Raw genomic sequence first — 16106 nt, forward strand, 5'->3', positions numbered from 1 at the left:
ATAGTCAAGCCGCTCCCTCCCGCGTTCATATTGCAGCTGAGGGGCGCGGCTCAACACAGGTAGAAATTTAAAACTAAATATTAAAATAAAATTATTTTTTATTAAAATTTATATAAAATTTTTATTAAATTTTTATTTTTCTAATTTTTTAGATATAAAATTTTTAATTAAAATTTTATAATCTATTGATAAAATAATAAAAAATTAATTAAGTAATTAATTAATTGATTAAAAATCAGATAACAGAGAGAAGAGTCCTCTCTTCTTCTCTTCTTCTTTTCCCAAAATAGGGGATTCTTTCCCCTTCTCATACTCTCCCATGCACACCTGTGGAAGACCAGGGCCAGCCTCCACGACAGCTCCCGGCAATGATGAAGCTATAGCACCCCTTGGTGACATCCAAACGGCGACCGTTGGCGGCTGTGTTTGAGAAAAAATTAGAATCTAGCAAGGTCTAATGAAATATCTCATTTACCAAGGTCGATGGGAGAAAAACTTGGAAAAAAAAAAAAGAAGAAAAAGGGGCTGAGGCCTCTTACCAAGATCTGACAGGCATCACGATATTTTTGGCAAACTCTTGTAACATCCCAGATCTTTTGGTAAGACTTTTTCTGGCTTCAGTTCTTGGTTGATGCCGATCTAAACCTGCAGGTAAGTGGTTTGAATTTAAACTCTAGAACAGAGAAGAATTGTGGAGGTGTTTTGATTAGATCTGGAGGAGAGAAATAAGAGATGAGGGAGAAATTTTTAGAGGAGGGTTTGATCCGGAAAAGATATCTCAAATCTGAGGAAGAGAAGGAGAAGAAATTAGGAGAAAAAATTTGACCATTTCATTCTCTGTTTAAATGTCACGGTTATAATCTATTTATATGCAGTTACAGTGACAATGAAAATGAAATGCTTCTGAAATAAAATACAAACATTGACAAATGAAAATGAGATGCTTCTGAAATGAAATGCAAATTGATCGATTTTTGGTTGTTTTGTGGCTTATCGGGTCAGGCTAATGGATTTGTTAGCCTGATCCTCCACCCATTATCCGACAATATAAGAAGGATTTAGAACCCTCTAGATGTTGCCGATCTCTTCTATTTCCCTTTACCATCCCTTCTGAAACCCTAGCCACCTCTTGAAATCCTAACCGAAATGGTTGAAGATCGCTGTGCTGGTCTTGGATCCGAGCTTCTGAAGATCAAAGTTTACCACTTTGTATCTCACACGCTTTTCTTGTGGTGATCAGATGCAAGATGAGTAGTATTTTTAATTTTTTTTTTTACTAATCCTTTTTCTTCCTTTTGTTTCAGATATTACATCCTCTCCTCTAAAAAATCCTTGTCCTCAAGGATCAAACTGAGGAAACTGGTTCTTAAGAACCCAATAATCCTCCCATGTGACTTCTTCTTCGCTGAGGTTACTCCATTTGATCAATACTTGAGTAACTGCTCTGTTTCTCCTGCGGATCATTTTTTCTGTCTAAAGTCTTTTCTGATTGAGCTAATAGTTATCCATCTTCTTTTGTGAGGGGTACTATCGATGATGCTTGTCCTAGTTTCTGAATCCCTCACTTAAGTAGGGATACATGGAAGATGGGGTGTATTTTAGATCCTTCGGAAAGTTCGAGCTTATAAGCTACAGGACCAATTTTTTTTAATATTTTAAAAGATCCATAATATTGAGAGGTAAGCTTGAGATTTTTGCGTATGGCCACTGTACTTTGCCGATAAGATTGGAGCTTAAGGTATACCATTTCTCCTTCTTTGTATTATTTATCTACTCTTCTCTTATCTGTATTTTGTTTCATACAGTTCTGTGCCTCTTAGAATCCGTCTCTTAAGATTTATAATATTTTATTCCTTTCTTTGTTCTAATCTTCTACTGTACTTTGCTGGCTCATGTCTAGATTGACCACCGGATACATAGGAGGTGGATGACCATATAAGGCTTGATAAGATGTCATCCCTAAAGAGGAGTGATAGTTGGTGTTGTACTATCACTCAGTCAGGGATAATCATTTAAGCCATCTGTGGAGACTTTGAAAGTACAAACAGCGCAAATATATTTTCAAACATCGATTTATCTTCTTGGTTTGAGCATTTGTTTGTGAATTATAAGCAGTGCTTAGATGCAGCTTAACCCCATCAATCTGAATAAATCTTGCCATACTTGACTGGTGAATATCTTATCTCTGTTTGATATGATTTCTTGTGGCATTCTATGTAATTTGTATACTGCATCTAGGAATGATCTTACTATATTCTGTGTTGAATAGAGATGAGTTAGAAGAATGAAATGGACATATTTGATGAGTCGGTCCACCACCACTAGTATAGTATCTTTGCCTTCAGATTTGGATAATGATTCTATGAAATCTATACTAATTTCTTGCCATGCTTTGGTGGAAATTTGTAAAGATTATAATAGTCTTGCATATGGAGTACCATCTATTTTATTTTTAATGTAAATTTCACATTCTTTCACCAACTTTTCCACTTGCCGTTTCATTCCAGGCCAATAAAATAATTGTTTGATCCTTTTATAAGTATGATTCATTCTCGAGTGTCCCCCCAATGCTGATGCATGCATCAATTCTAGAAGTTTCAGCCTCAATTCTCCTGTTTTTTAAATGTAAATCTTTTCTTTGAACTTAAGCACTCCTTATTTATAAGTATATTCAACTTGTGACTTTGGTTTTATGAGTACCTCTGCTATGATCTGTTGAACCTGATGATCCCCTTCGTAGCTGTTAGCAATTTTTAGACTCCATGTGGGTACCACTGCTGTAATGGCCTGCACTTTTTCTTCCTCAAAATGCCACCTTGATAATGCATCTGCAACCTGATTTTCTTTCTCTTTCTTGTAATGTATCATATAATTCAATCCCATGAGTTTCATCATTCTTTTTTGTTGGGCTGCAGTAGATACTTTCTGTTCTAACAAGTATTTTAGACTTTGATGGTCTGTTTTAATGATGAATGATTGGGGGCTAATGTAATGCTTCCATTTTTCTACAGCCATCAAAATAACTAAGAATTCTTTTTCATATGTTGAAAGTGCTCTGTGTCTTTCACTCAACCATTTGCTGAGATAAGCTATAGGTATTCCTTATTGTGTGAGCATTGCTCCAATCTCATATCCACTAACATTCACTTCCAAAGTAAAAGGTAAGGAATAATTTGGCATTACTAGAACTGGAGCTGTTGACATTACCTCTTTCAGCCTCTCAAATGCTTCTTGAGTTGTTTTATCTCAATGAAAATTATCCTTCTTGAAAAGCTCAGTTAAAGGTTTACTGATTATCCTATATCCTTTTATAAATCTTCTACAATATTCTGTGAGTCCCAAGAAGCCTCTCAGTTCCTTCAATGTAGATGGAATAAGCCACCGTTTCATGACTGTCACTTTTTCTGGATCAGTTGCCACTCCTTTTGAAATAATATGTCCTAAGTATTTTACTTGTTGCTGCCCAAAGAAACATTTGGATCTTTTTGCATACAGCTGGTTCTTTCTAAATATATTCAGGACTTCTATGAGATGTTCCATATACTCTTCTAAAGTTTGACTGTATACAAGAATATCATCAAAAAAATCTAATACAAACTTTCCAAGATAAGAAAAAAATACTTCATTCATGATAGTTTGAAATGTGGCAGGAGCATTAGTTAACCCGAAGGACATAACCAGGAACTCATAATGCCTCATGTGAGTTTTAAATGCTATCTTATATACATCTTTTGGGTTCATTCTTATTTGGTGGTATCCCGACCTCAAGTCTATCTTAGAAAAAAATCGAGATCCTTCAAGTTCATCCAAGAGATCATCTATTAGAGGTATAGGATGTTTGTCCTTTACTGTTGCCTTATTGACTGACTGTAATCCATGCAAAACCTCCAACTATTATTTTTTTTTTATTAAAAGCACAGGTGATGCATATGGACTAGTACTAGGCTGAATGATAGTAGACTTAAGTATTTCTTGTATCTGTCTTTCAATCTCATTCTTCTGTTCATAGGTGTACCTGTAAGGTTTAATATTGACAAGATTAGTTCCTGATAACAGGGATATTCTGTGATCTTGTGGCCTATTGGGGGGCAATCCTTTAGGTTCTTGAAACATCCCAGATCTTCTGGTAAGATTTTTTTGGCTTCAGTTCCTGGTTGATGCCGATCTAAACCTGCAGGTAAGTGGTTTGAATCTAAACTCTAGAACAGAGAAGAATTCTGGAGGTGTTTTGATTAGATTTGGAGGAGAGAAATAAGGAATGAGGAAAAAAATTTCAGAGGGGGGTTTGATCCAGAAGAGGTATCTCAGATCTAAGGAAGAGAAGGAGAAGAAATTAGAAGAGAAAATTTGACCATTTTATTCTCTGTTTAAATGTCATGGTTATAATCTATTTATATGCAGTTACAGTGACAATGAAAATGAAATGCTTCTAAAATAAAATGCAAACATTGACAAATGAAAATGAGATGCTTCTGAAATGAAATACAAATTGGACGATTTTTGGTTGTTTTGTGGCTTATCGGGTCGGGCTAATGGATTTGTTGGCATGATCCTCCACCCATTATCCGACAATATAAGAAGAGTTTAGAACCCTCTAGATGCTGTCGATCTTTTCTGTTTCCCTTTACCATCCCTTTTGAATCCCTAGCCGCCTCTTGAAACCCTAGCTGAAATGGATTGAAGATCGCTGTGCTGCTCTTGGATCTGAGCTTCTGAAGACCAAAGTTCACCATTTTGTGCTTCACACGCTTTTCTTCTGGTGATCAAATGCAAGATGAGTAGTACTTTTAGTTGTTTTTTTTTACTAATCTTTTTTCTTCCTTTTGTTTCAGATATTACAGCTCTTCCTGACAGCAATCTCATGGAAGAACCTCAGAACAACTCTCTAATCACGGTGATTTCTCAATGAGTTCTAAGCGATGATCTAAGAGGGAAGGAGGGGAGGTCGTATAGAGGTGAGTCTTAACCTATTTAGGACTCTCGCCGATCATGTTTCCATTGGAGATGCGAAAAGAAGTAGACTTCTTTCGGGAGTTTTCTTCTCTGCATTTTTTTTTTTTTGCAAGGAGTGCCGACTTCTTCAACCTCACCGTCAGATCCGGCACTGACGGGCAGCAGTATGCTCGCTGTCATAGTTTTCACCCATGGCCCCGACGGGCACCTACTCTTTTTCACTGATGGTGCTTTCTGCGGCTCCGCCTCCTCACCAAGAACTGCTCTCGTGATCTCGTCTCGCTGTCTCCGAGCATTCTTTCGGTCTTCGGGCAGTGCCGTTCATCTTTTCATGGGTAGACATGGTGGAGATGGATGGCTACTGCTGGTGGGAGCCGATGGAGGTTGGGAGTCTAAAGCAAAAAGAGGCCTAAAACAAGTTTTTTGGCAGCTGCTTATTCTGGGCTGGCCAGGCTCGACCCAATTGGATATCTTTCCCGAGAAGAAACCAAAAAATGCTCCACCATCCTATATTTGAATCCTCTCGCCCCCGCGAGGCAAAGGCAACCTATAGCATCAAGCCTCTGTCATACCTCTCACTGCCGGTGACCGTAACCCTTTCTCTCTCCTCATCTCGTCATATCCTACCTTTCCATGCCTTCCTCGTAACCTGATGGGTCTGACCGTGCCATGTACCGCCGTTTGCTTCCGACCCTGTCACCGCATACCGGCGTAATACTGTCATTGCCAATTAATTATCCATTTAAGAAAACGAAGAGTTTCTACAGATTATGGCCGTTAATATACGGAAGCTTCCAGTGCAAGCAACGTGGAACGGCCACCTAGTCTGGGAACTATTCAAGCAGCTGCTGAGCTAGAGGGAGCATAAGCCTCGTTATAAAAGAGACAAGAAAGGCACCGCCCGCGTCTCTTGTGCTCTCGCCCTCTCCACTTCCTATTCCAAACGGTAGGTCTGCTCCGGTCATCCCCATTCCCCCTTTTCTCCCTTCTTCTCCCCGCTCCCCTCTTAGTCTTCCGATCTTTTTCTCGTGTAAGAGTAGAATTCCTCGAAGCTGCTCACGTCTTCGGCCTCCGCTTCTTGATCGAGAGCTCGGAGGAGGGCTCGTCTCGCGGCCTTGGAGCTCTTCAGAAGGGGGTATTGATTCGTTCGTTTACCGCTAGAAGGGTTTAGATGGGCCTAGAAACGTTTCTTGGTCCTGGTATTGTACTCACAAGATCACAGGCTCCATGCAAGCCTCTGAGTTCCTAGGTGAAGCTCCGGCTTCTCCTATCAAACTTTTCTTGCTTGCAATTATTAACGGTATTGCGTTGTTTAATTTCGTGTTTCCATAACTTCTTGTTCCTATATCGTGTTCTTCAATCGGTTGTAGAGCCATACGTGTCATTTTCTGCTAAAATTTGTGTTTTATTAGTGGTCGTTTTACAGTAGTTTGAAAGATTTCAAAAATATTTGCGTAGAGTTTTCTTTAGGTTTAGAATTCGATCATGTTTTGTTTCCTTATGATCAGCATCTAGTTACTAGGGGGTTTAACTAATTTTAAATCTTGGTTTTACATTGACCCAATAAAATCAGTTATCTTTACCTCTTGTTTATTCATGCAATCTTGCGATTTTGAACATTATTTTCTTGTATTGTATGAGATTTTTTTTGCTTTTTGAATCTATAATATCTTCTTGAGTCGGTTGCAGTGTGGTGCGTGTCATTCTCTGTTAAAACTTATGTTTGCATGGCGTGTATAAACCTTTGAAAGAAAGATTTGTCTAGAGTTTTATATTCATGCAATAAATCCAGAACCTTCATCTCATGGGCGTATGTATATGGTTGCCTTGATACAATTAATTTTTTTTCTTGCAATTTTTGACTGCATTCTGTTTGCTTTATCCTAGTTTTTCCTTGACATCATCCTGTGCTATTGTGTTTTGTTTTTTCAACTCTAGCTATATGCGGTGATTTTTGGATTTTTATTCCGTTATTTACATTGATTAAATAAATTCAGCGACTTCGTCTCATGGGCATATGCAAATGTTCTATATTGATGGGAGGCATTTTATTTCTTGCTTTAATCAGGGCTTTATTGGTTTGTCAGAGATTTTTTTTTTTTTGGTTGTATTTTCTTGAATAGGTTATAGCATGATGTGTGTCATTATGTTTCAAAACTCAGGTTTTATGGAGAAGGGTTAATTGAATGTTGAAAGATTCAATCCTGGAATGCTATATCGGTCGGGTGCTCACCATGCATGCTACCCTGTACTGGTACCGAACTGGTACACACTACAGGTTACGAACCAAGTGTTGGTATGCAGCACTGACCTGTACTAGGCATATTAACACTATACCAGGATAGTATGGGTCCGGCACCGAGATGGCAAATCTTTCCCATGTGGTTGGAATAAAGTTTGCTCAAGTCTAAAATCTATTGTGATCTGTTCTATTCAAAGTCTAGCTACATGTAGCAGTTACTATTTTTTTTTTAAATTTTTATCTCTCAGTTTGACATTAATGTAGAAAGTTATATAGGTTCTTTTGGATTTTTTAGAAAAAGTAGTTTCATTATCTTTGTCTCTTACAAAAGGAACCTCATATTCCCAACTTGCGCATTTTAGAAGGTGCTACTCTAGTATCAATTTTTTGCACTCCTTGATATGGTATAAACTGATATTTTGGTGAACATATGCTATATGATCTGAAAATTTTTAACATCTTTTATATTCTCATATTTATGAATTTTCATCCACTAATTAATAAATTCTATAAATTAATATAATGGTTGATCTAGTTTTTACTACGGAACCTGATCTATTAATTGGTAATTAAAGACTAGCGAAGGTGTTATAATACTTGGAACATTTCAATCATTCTTGATCATTCATATTTTAGTTTGTTTCAGTAAACCTGCTAAGTTAATTGGGATATTGACATTTGAGAAGCTTTTGCGATTTTTAACCCTTCTAATCTATATATATTTCTAAATTATGATGTATTATTATGATAGTAGTCTCAGTTAATGGTCTCAAATTGATGTCTGGCAGGACTATCGTGAAGCTGACTGAAGTAACATAATGGCTAGTTGAATTGTTTTTGCATTTTCTTTGGAGTGAAATGGCAAATAGAAGGTCCTGCAAAAGGGCTCTTGTTGAATTCTTGGATGGCAATGATGATAATGATGCTGAAAAAGTGTACAGGTTTCAGATTCTGTTGCCAAATGGCATAAGTACGCGCATAGCACTTCATGATCCAGTGGAGGAGATGCTTATTGATGAGTTTATATACCATATAAGAAAGGAGGTGGAAAAATCTGCAAAAACGGCACATGGAGAAAGACGGAGGATTCTGTGGAATGAAGACATATATCTTGAAGATATGCATGATAACAAGATTAAAAAGAAATTATGTTTCAGACATTTTAAAATCAATAAATGTCACATATTAAGGCTTCATGTAAGTTACAATCTGCCTTATTGTTTTTGTGGACTACATCCCCTTTCTTCACCCTTTGTACTTTGATATTGCTTTAAGTTCTATTTTTTTCATCATGGTGCTTCTAGATCTCTAACCAGTTCCCTTTATCTCCCTTTGTTCTTTATTTTTGTCAGGACGGTGCAGGGCGATCTGTTAATACTTTTCAGGTAAATGTTCATTTTCAAGCTCTATCTTGTCATTCTATGATTTATGTATTTTATCTTGTTCACTGATCAAGCATTCCTTCTTTATTTTGTTGATATTTCTATTTTGTAATCATTTAACTTGCCAAGCACTCCTTACAGATCTACATATTGTTTTCTTTAATTTCCTTTGAAAAGAATTTCTGCATTTTTTTTAGAATGCTTTTCAGGAGTTCTGTGATTGATTTAAAATTTGTTTTTCTTATATTTTCAGAACATGTGGGACTTGACACCGGACACAGACCTTCTGGCAGAACTTCCAGCAGAGTATACATTTGAAACTGCCCTTGCCGACTTGATTGTGAGTCAGTTTTGCTAGAAAATTTCCTGGTCCTGTTCACACATTGAATGTCTCTTTTCATGTGATTATCTTGCTCATACTTCTTTCTTGTTCTATGGTTTATTAGGATAATTCATTGCAGGCTGTGTGGTCTAATGGTTCTGGTGAAAGGAGGCTTGTTAGGTGAGTGCACTTGGTTTACTGAACTGCTTGATTATTATAAATTTTACCTATAAAAAGGTAAATAGGCGATAACCTATTTATACATGTTTTATTTAACTTAGCTATTCAATGACGTTGATATCTACTGTTGTCTAGTTCACTTTCTTGCAGAGTCAGTCACAATATGCGACTGCAAAATCTTTTTTTCCTGTTTTAGAAGTTCATTTATGTCAATAAATACCTTTTGTTTCTTTTCCTTCAAGAAAAGTAGCTTTACTTGAAATAGCTTTTCCTAGCCTTTTTCGATTTTTTTTTTGCAGTTAAATGTCATTATGATCTACATGCAGGGAGAAGTGATATATGTGGTTTATTATTTTTTGTTGAACATATTGTAGTTTATTTAGGAGGAAGAAGAAAAGACGTAAAAGATTAGGGCTGTGCACGGGTCGGGTTCGGTTGGGTTGAGAGAAAAATTTCATCCGATCGAATCCAATCGGATTGAAGAAAATTCAACCCATTGCCAACTATTTATCATGTATAAACCGTTTGAAATCGAAGTGTGAATGGTTTGTAGCGGGTTCGGATGGGTTGTGTCGGTTTGGACTTCAATGTTGATCTAATATTGATTTTAAGTTCAATGCTGGCCCACTTAAGCTTATTTATTTATTTTTAATCAATTTAATGCAAAAAAAGGTCTAAACTTTATAAGTTATAAATTTTGGGCTTATTTTTGAACCTGTATAAAACAAAATAGAAAAAGAAAAGATTTACTCTATTGAAAGCAACTACATCTGAAAGTTTTTATTTTAGAATTGTCTCAAATTGATGTGCTTTCATCAACAATTCAACATTAATATTTTTATGAATTCAAATAGGTGACGGCATGTTTTTTTATAATGAAGTATTGAAGTCTAAACGATGCTGAAATACTGCATCGGTTGGGTTCGATTTCATATGGATTAAAAGTATAGAAATTGAATTCAACTGTAAATAACTGATTTTTTGCAAACCCCATCCCGATTCTACCCGATTCATGTCTTTTAACCAATCGAAATCGATGTTTATTGGGTCGGATTGGGTGGATTTCTTTGGGTTTGGGTTATTTGCTCTGTCCTATAAAACATGACTTCATCATGATGTGAAGACTATTTAATGCGGCATGTGTTCAGGGTTAAGATGGAATAAGACCACCTTTACCTTGCTTGTTCCAGCCATTCTTGCCAAGTGCGTTTTAGCAATCCATTTTTTTTGAGGGTAAGAGTGGGTACTTTATAAAGCTGATACCTTTTTTTAAACCCTCAATAAACTACTCCATCTTGTAGGGTGAAATACTTCACTTTGATTGAAGTGGATTAAAGGCAGTCAAACTCATTGATTTTAGGCTAACTCATTCAACAATCAAACATTGTCCTAATTTTAGGTCACTAAATCAGATGTTGAAACACTTCTATTCAAGGATTGCCGTACCGGATTGAACCGTCCGGTACGGGGCGTGCCGAACTGTCTCGGTGGAGAACCGAGACGGTTCCGGCATGCAAAACGGCACATGCCGGTGCCGGAGAAGAAAAAGAGAGAGAAATAGAGAGAGAGAGAGGGAGGGAGGAAGAAAAAAAGGGAGGGGAATCCGTCGGAGGGTCGGAGGGCAGCCGTGGCCGTCGGGCGGCGGAAAGGGCTCCCGCGGCTCCGCGCGGGGAACAGGGGCGATCCGCCCCTGTTTCTCGGGGCTTTTTTTTTAAAAAGCCTTTTCAAAGTGAAGTCGGCATGGGTTTTGCCGGCTTCACTTAAGTGAAGCCGGCAAGGGTTTTGCCGGCTTCACTTTGAAAAGGCTTTTTAAAAAAAAAGCCCCGAGAAACAGGGGCGGATCGCCCCTGTTCCCCGCGCGGAGCCGCGGGAGTCCTTTCCGCCGTCCGACGGTCACGGCGGCCCTCCGGCGGATTTCCCTCCCTCATTTTCTTCCTCCCTCCCTCTCTCTTTATTTCTCTCTCTTTCTCTCTTTTTCTTCTCCGGTTCGTCCGTGTTTTCCTTTGTCGGTTCGCCTCGGTTCGGAACGGAACAGAGGCGTGCCGTACCATATCGCCAGCCGGCCGATCCGGCCACCGGTACCGGTTCCGCCAACCTTGCTTCTATTCATAACAACCTAGTAACCTACGAAGATCAGATGTTAAAACACTTCTATTTCATAACAATTTATGAAGAATGTAAATTAAAATGTCCAACCCTTGGCAGTTTTATAAATTCATAATATGGACAAAAATAATATTCTGGAATATTTGAATTACAGTTTTAAGCCAATGAACATTGACATGAGATTATTGTGGAAGAAAAGCTTATAATGCTAGTCCTCCGATTTGGCCCATACCGATGAGTTTCTAGTATGAATGAATATGTGCGCACAGACGTTTATGATTGTGTATAATGTATTCTGCTGATTTCTTGTGGGAAATGGTGAGGCACACAAAAGGTGGGAGGTCTATAAGGTGTGAATCTGTAGAGATGGAGCAGGTAGATTGAGGATTTTACATATTTTTTTTTTTTAGTTTGGAGTTGGTTGGATGCATGATGTGCACAGATGCCCAAAGAATGGGCTATAATGTTTGCATCGCTTGGTGACATCAGAATTCAATCCAACAACTGAACTATTCCTATAGTTTTTTTTAATGAGCTCATTTTCTCTCATTTTCTTGATAATTGTGGGGTGCATCTCCCTTGCATCCGCATTTTGCATTAGTATCTTCTGTTTGCTTGCCCCTCCAAAGCCAACATTTCTAAATCTATGAGCTGGATTTTCCATATTAATCTTTTTAATAATTTCTTTATGCAAGACTTTTTTTTTTGCTTTTTTCTATTTGAACTTTTTCGGCTAATAATTAATTTGCAATATTATTTGCTTCTAATTTGATCCACAAAATGCCATAGGAATATGTTTGTAATAATTTCTTTTTAACTATTATGCAGTGTAATGATCAATGAACAGAAGATTGTGATTTTTGATAGTGGCCCTGGAATGGATGGTAGTGATGAAAACTCTATATCAAAGTGGTAAGTTGTTGCAGTGCATTTTGAGCATTCAATACATATTGTTACAGTCATTTGACTTGATTCATTTTTTATTGTGATCATTCATCTTTTGCAATATCTATGGTGTTGGGATTTTAGTATCAATCCTTTGTTAAAGTTTGATATGTGTTAGAGGTTATTTTGTCATTACTTGGTTTTGTGTATTTATTCTAAGAATAAAAGAATTACTATCATATTGTCACTGAACTGAAAATTTGTCTGATATCTCCCTGTAGGACTAGGAATCTGGGTCTGATTTGATTTCTGTTTCTGACTCAAAGATTGTCTAGCCCAAAAGATCTGACACAGTCAACTTACAATTGGATTCTGATTTTAATGTCAACTTGAATGAGGAGAGAGAATCCTTCTACATAAACGTGAGAGAAGCTATCTAGGTGTTTAATAGACTTTTTATTTTTCTTGAAATAACCTCACATTTCTCGTTCCTGCTTTCCCTTTTTTTTAGATTGAGAACTAAACAGAACTTTTTGGAAGGTGATGAATATTTGGTTTGAAACAGTTTATGGCAGTAAAGTTAAGATTTTGATCATTATCTTGGACTGACTTTTTGTTACTATGTCTGCAGCATTGCTAATGTCTCTCGTCCTTGATTTTGATAAGTTCTTATGACTCTGGTTATCTTTTGATGGGAACAAACTCTGTTCTGGTACAAGAATAATAAAATATGGCCTCAAGTTTATATTTGATGCATGCAGGCCTTATGCATATTCGCTCTTACTAAATTTAGTGCCCATTTATGTCTATATTCAGGTTAATATCTGGAATTACTTGAAGTGTTCCTCGAAGTTGGGTACTCATAGTTTGACTTTGTGTATATTTGTGCTGTGTCTTAACTATTTATCGGTTGCTGATTCAGAGAAAATCTGTAAGAAGTGGAACTAAATGTGGTCATAATATAATAACTTTTGGCTTTTCTAAGAGACATCTTTTGAACATCATTTAACTCTTATTGTTGGTTAGACTGCATAAAATTGTTTGTGGGTTAGTCTAATTTGTTACCATCATTTTTCGCTAACTAATGAAATGTTGTACTCTTTTTTCTTTTTTTTTTTTAAATTCTTATTTCTTTCATTTTTTAAATATTTTGGAGTTCAGCACCATTTTTTTATTAATTTTTGACCTTCATGCAGGGGAAGGATGGGTTCATCCAATCACAGGCCATCCAGGCAAATGGCTATTGGTGGAAAAGCCCCATATTTGATGGTAACACTTGAATGCTCATGACATAGTTTTAGTTTATCTGTCAATATGATCCATATTTTCTATAGCAAGTTATTCCTTGGCAGTATTCCCCTACATGATGCCTGATGTTCTTAACTTTTTCTGCAATTCGGTTCAATAAATAGAGAGATGTATCAACTTTAATTTCATGTCAATTTATCCTTTTAAAGGGCACTTGTATAAGTAAAATTAATACTCTTGCCTTTTATTCCACAAACAACAGTATGGGATTGTTATATTTTTCGAACTCAATGGTAATTTCATCGATTCAGTTGTGAAACAAAATAGCGAATGTGTTTAGGGACAGGCAGTTAATGTTGTTTTCTTGTTACCAATGCCATGTCCTTGCTTTTATTTATTTAGGGATGAAATCAATGAACAGTTTTGTGCACTATTACCATCTCTAGGGGCTCTTTGCATTAGAGACACTAAAGTAAAGATTTTTAATTTTTGACTGTGGTTCATCAATTGGTCCGTTTGTAATTTTATTTGTTTTTTCGTTGGATTTTGTATATCCTTATATAATTTAACAAAGCTTTGGATTGTTGAGGATAAATCTTAAAAGTTCTAAAATGGAAAATATATCTATTTCTTCTAACATTGCAATATCATGAGAATGCTTATTGAGGCAAAAAAAAACCCTTTGATGTACTTGGTCCTATATCTTGGTGTATGTGCAGCCTTTCTTCGGTATGTTTGGTTATGGCGGGCCAATTGCTTCAATGCATTTGGGAAGGTATAGGATTGTTATTTCTTTGTTATTTCAAGTCATGCATGTTTCAAGTGTTATATGGCCCAGATTCTTTTTCTTGGTACATCCATGTGGTTATTGAATTCACAGGCATGCTGTGGTTTCTTCCAAGACTAAAGAGTCCAAGAAAGTGTATACTCTTCATCTTTCAAGAGATGCTTTGCTAAACAAATCTACTCATAAATGTATTTGGATGGTAAAATGTTATTCTAAGTTCACTTGTGATTATTTTATCACTTATTTGTTGCTCTTCTATGTCTTAATTGCATCATTGTATACAGACTGATGGTGGTATTAGGGATCCCTTGGAGGAGGAAATCAAAATATCACCTCATGGAAGCTTTACCCGGGTATCCTTCTAGAAGTTATTTTCCTTTATTCAGTTTGTATCCTGGATCGGTACACTCTCTTGCCATATGGTAATGACTACAAGAATATAAGCACCAATGGTAACTGTAGATATCTTGAGTTTATATTAAAGTTGTATGATCAAGTTCATAGATAAATACACTGCAACAGTTATATGAGCCACTAAGGTTAGGGTTCTTGGGAATTAGAATTAGTTTCTGAAGCATGTCTATTATTTTCTAATGTTCTTTGAATGGTCATATGTTGTGTAAATAAAGCTTAAAAATCATGGAGAAAATATGCATATGATGTGCATATGGTGGATAGCTTTTAGTGACAGATGCCTTTCACTCTTCTGGGTTTCTTTTTTCTACTTCCATTTTTTTGTGATAAAATTGGAATTTTATTAAGGGGTTGATAAAATTAGTATACTATTATGCAAAATGAATGAAAACCACAACCATCTAAAATTTACCTCGGCAAAACTGCATTCGAACTTTTCAAAGTCTCTGTTATATATGATTTTATGAATTTTCAGAGGTTAAAAGTTGAAACACATTTTTGAGTGATACTTTGATCCTCAAATCCTCCATAGTCATTTTTGTCTTCAAATATTTTTGAACGGTTATGCTGATTGTTTTGCAACATCATTTTTATGTGGATCTTTTTTTTCTTTAATTTTCTTTTTTAAGGGTTCAGCTGAGTTTTTGGATGAGATCGTAGATATGCATGTGTGGTGCATATTGATTTATCTTTTTTTGCTCTGAAAGTTAAATTTCATAAGGCAATTGTGATCATCCCATTTGATAAAAAATCTGGGTTAATTAAGTGAAGATATGCATATGTAGTGCTATTTGGTTAACCAACACTGTTGTGGCTGTTTGGATATTTCAAGGAACAGTTATGTTGGTTGCTTGAGTTATGTGGATGAGAAATTTGTGCAGTAAGAACTAATGATCTGTCATGTGCATGACAGATATTTGGTAAAGTTGTTGTCTATTAAAGGCTGGTAGGATGGAATTAGAAGGAAAAATATAATGATGTTTGGGACTATAAATGTCTAACAATGGGGAAGAAGTCGACGAAAAACTGTCTGCGATGGTTTATTCATAAAAGTTGAGAGATTATAGGAAATTCTGTGAATATTGGTGGTAGGTGGACCAAAACTGAATATTTTGTTGTTAGTTTCGTTCATTTAATTTTGGAGCTGAGGGTGATTAAAATTAGATTACCAGATATGCAAAACAACTTGTGCTGACAGAGCCTGAAATAGGTGGAAAACAGAGTTGGTGGACTAGAGAGGATTATATGGATTTTTATTTAGTCATCCGATTCATTTTAGAATTGAAAGACAAATCTATAACTTAAGCATTATAATTTAACCTGTTGGATAATTAGTGTAACAGTGAAACTTTTATGAGCATATAATTGTAAGTTCCTATCTGAGATTAGTTTGTTAAATTGGACATGTGAAAAGAATAGAAATAGTTTATATAATAACTGAAGCAAGCTTAGAAGATACAGAAACTGGGATTTAGACAATGGAAACCCATCTCATAATGTTTTGACATGTTGTGCATAAGTGTAGATGATTATGTTGAAGCAAGATTTTTTAGAGCTAAGGTTAGAGTGAAATGGTATATCTTAAGA

At 36.3% G+C, this 16106-nt stretch overlaps 1 protein-coding gene across 1 annotated transcript in view; it reads left to right on the forward strand.

The window, feature by feature from the left end:
• Nucleotides 1–5905: 5905 nt before the first annotated feature.
• The window catches only part of LOC105040910 (structural maintenance of chromosomes flexible hinge domain-containing protein GMI1), a 47007-nt gene continuing 36806 nt past the window's right edge, over nucleotides 5906–16106 (forward strand). Inside the window, exons 1-10 of the mRNA XM_073254423.1 lie at nucleotides 5906–6202; nucleotides 7984–8392; nucleotides 8548–8580; nucleotides 8831–8917; nucleotides 9024–9079; nucleotides 12014–12097; nucleotides 13267–13339; nucleotides 14038–14093; nucleotides 14199–14304; nucleotides 14390–14458. Coding sequence (XP_073110524.1) covers nucleotides 8054–8392; nucleotides 8548–8580; nucleotides 8831–8917; nucleotides 9024–9079; nucleotides 12014–12097; nucleotides 13267–13339; nucleotides 14038–14093; nucleotides 14199–14304; nucleotides 14390–14458 — 903 coding nt within the window. The 5' untranslated portion in view covers nucleotides 5906–6202; nucleotides 7984–8053. The remainder of the gene's footprint in view (nucleotides 6203–7983; nucleotides 8393–8547; nucleotides 8581–8830; nucleotides 8918–9023; nucleotides 9080–12013; nucleotides 12098–13266; nucleotides 13340–14037; nucleotides 14094–14198; nucleotides 14305–14389; nucleotides 14459–16106) is intronic.

The sequence above is a fragment of the Elaeis guineensis genome, chromosome 3, assembly GCF_000442705.2.
Source record: "Elaeis guineensis isolate ETL-2024a chromosome 3, EG11, whole genome shotgun sequence".
Lineage (NCBI taxonomy): Eukaryota > Viridiplantae > Streptophyta > Magnoliopsida > Arecales > Arecaceae > Elaeis > Elaeis guineensis.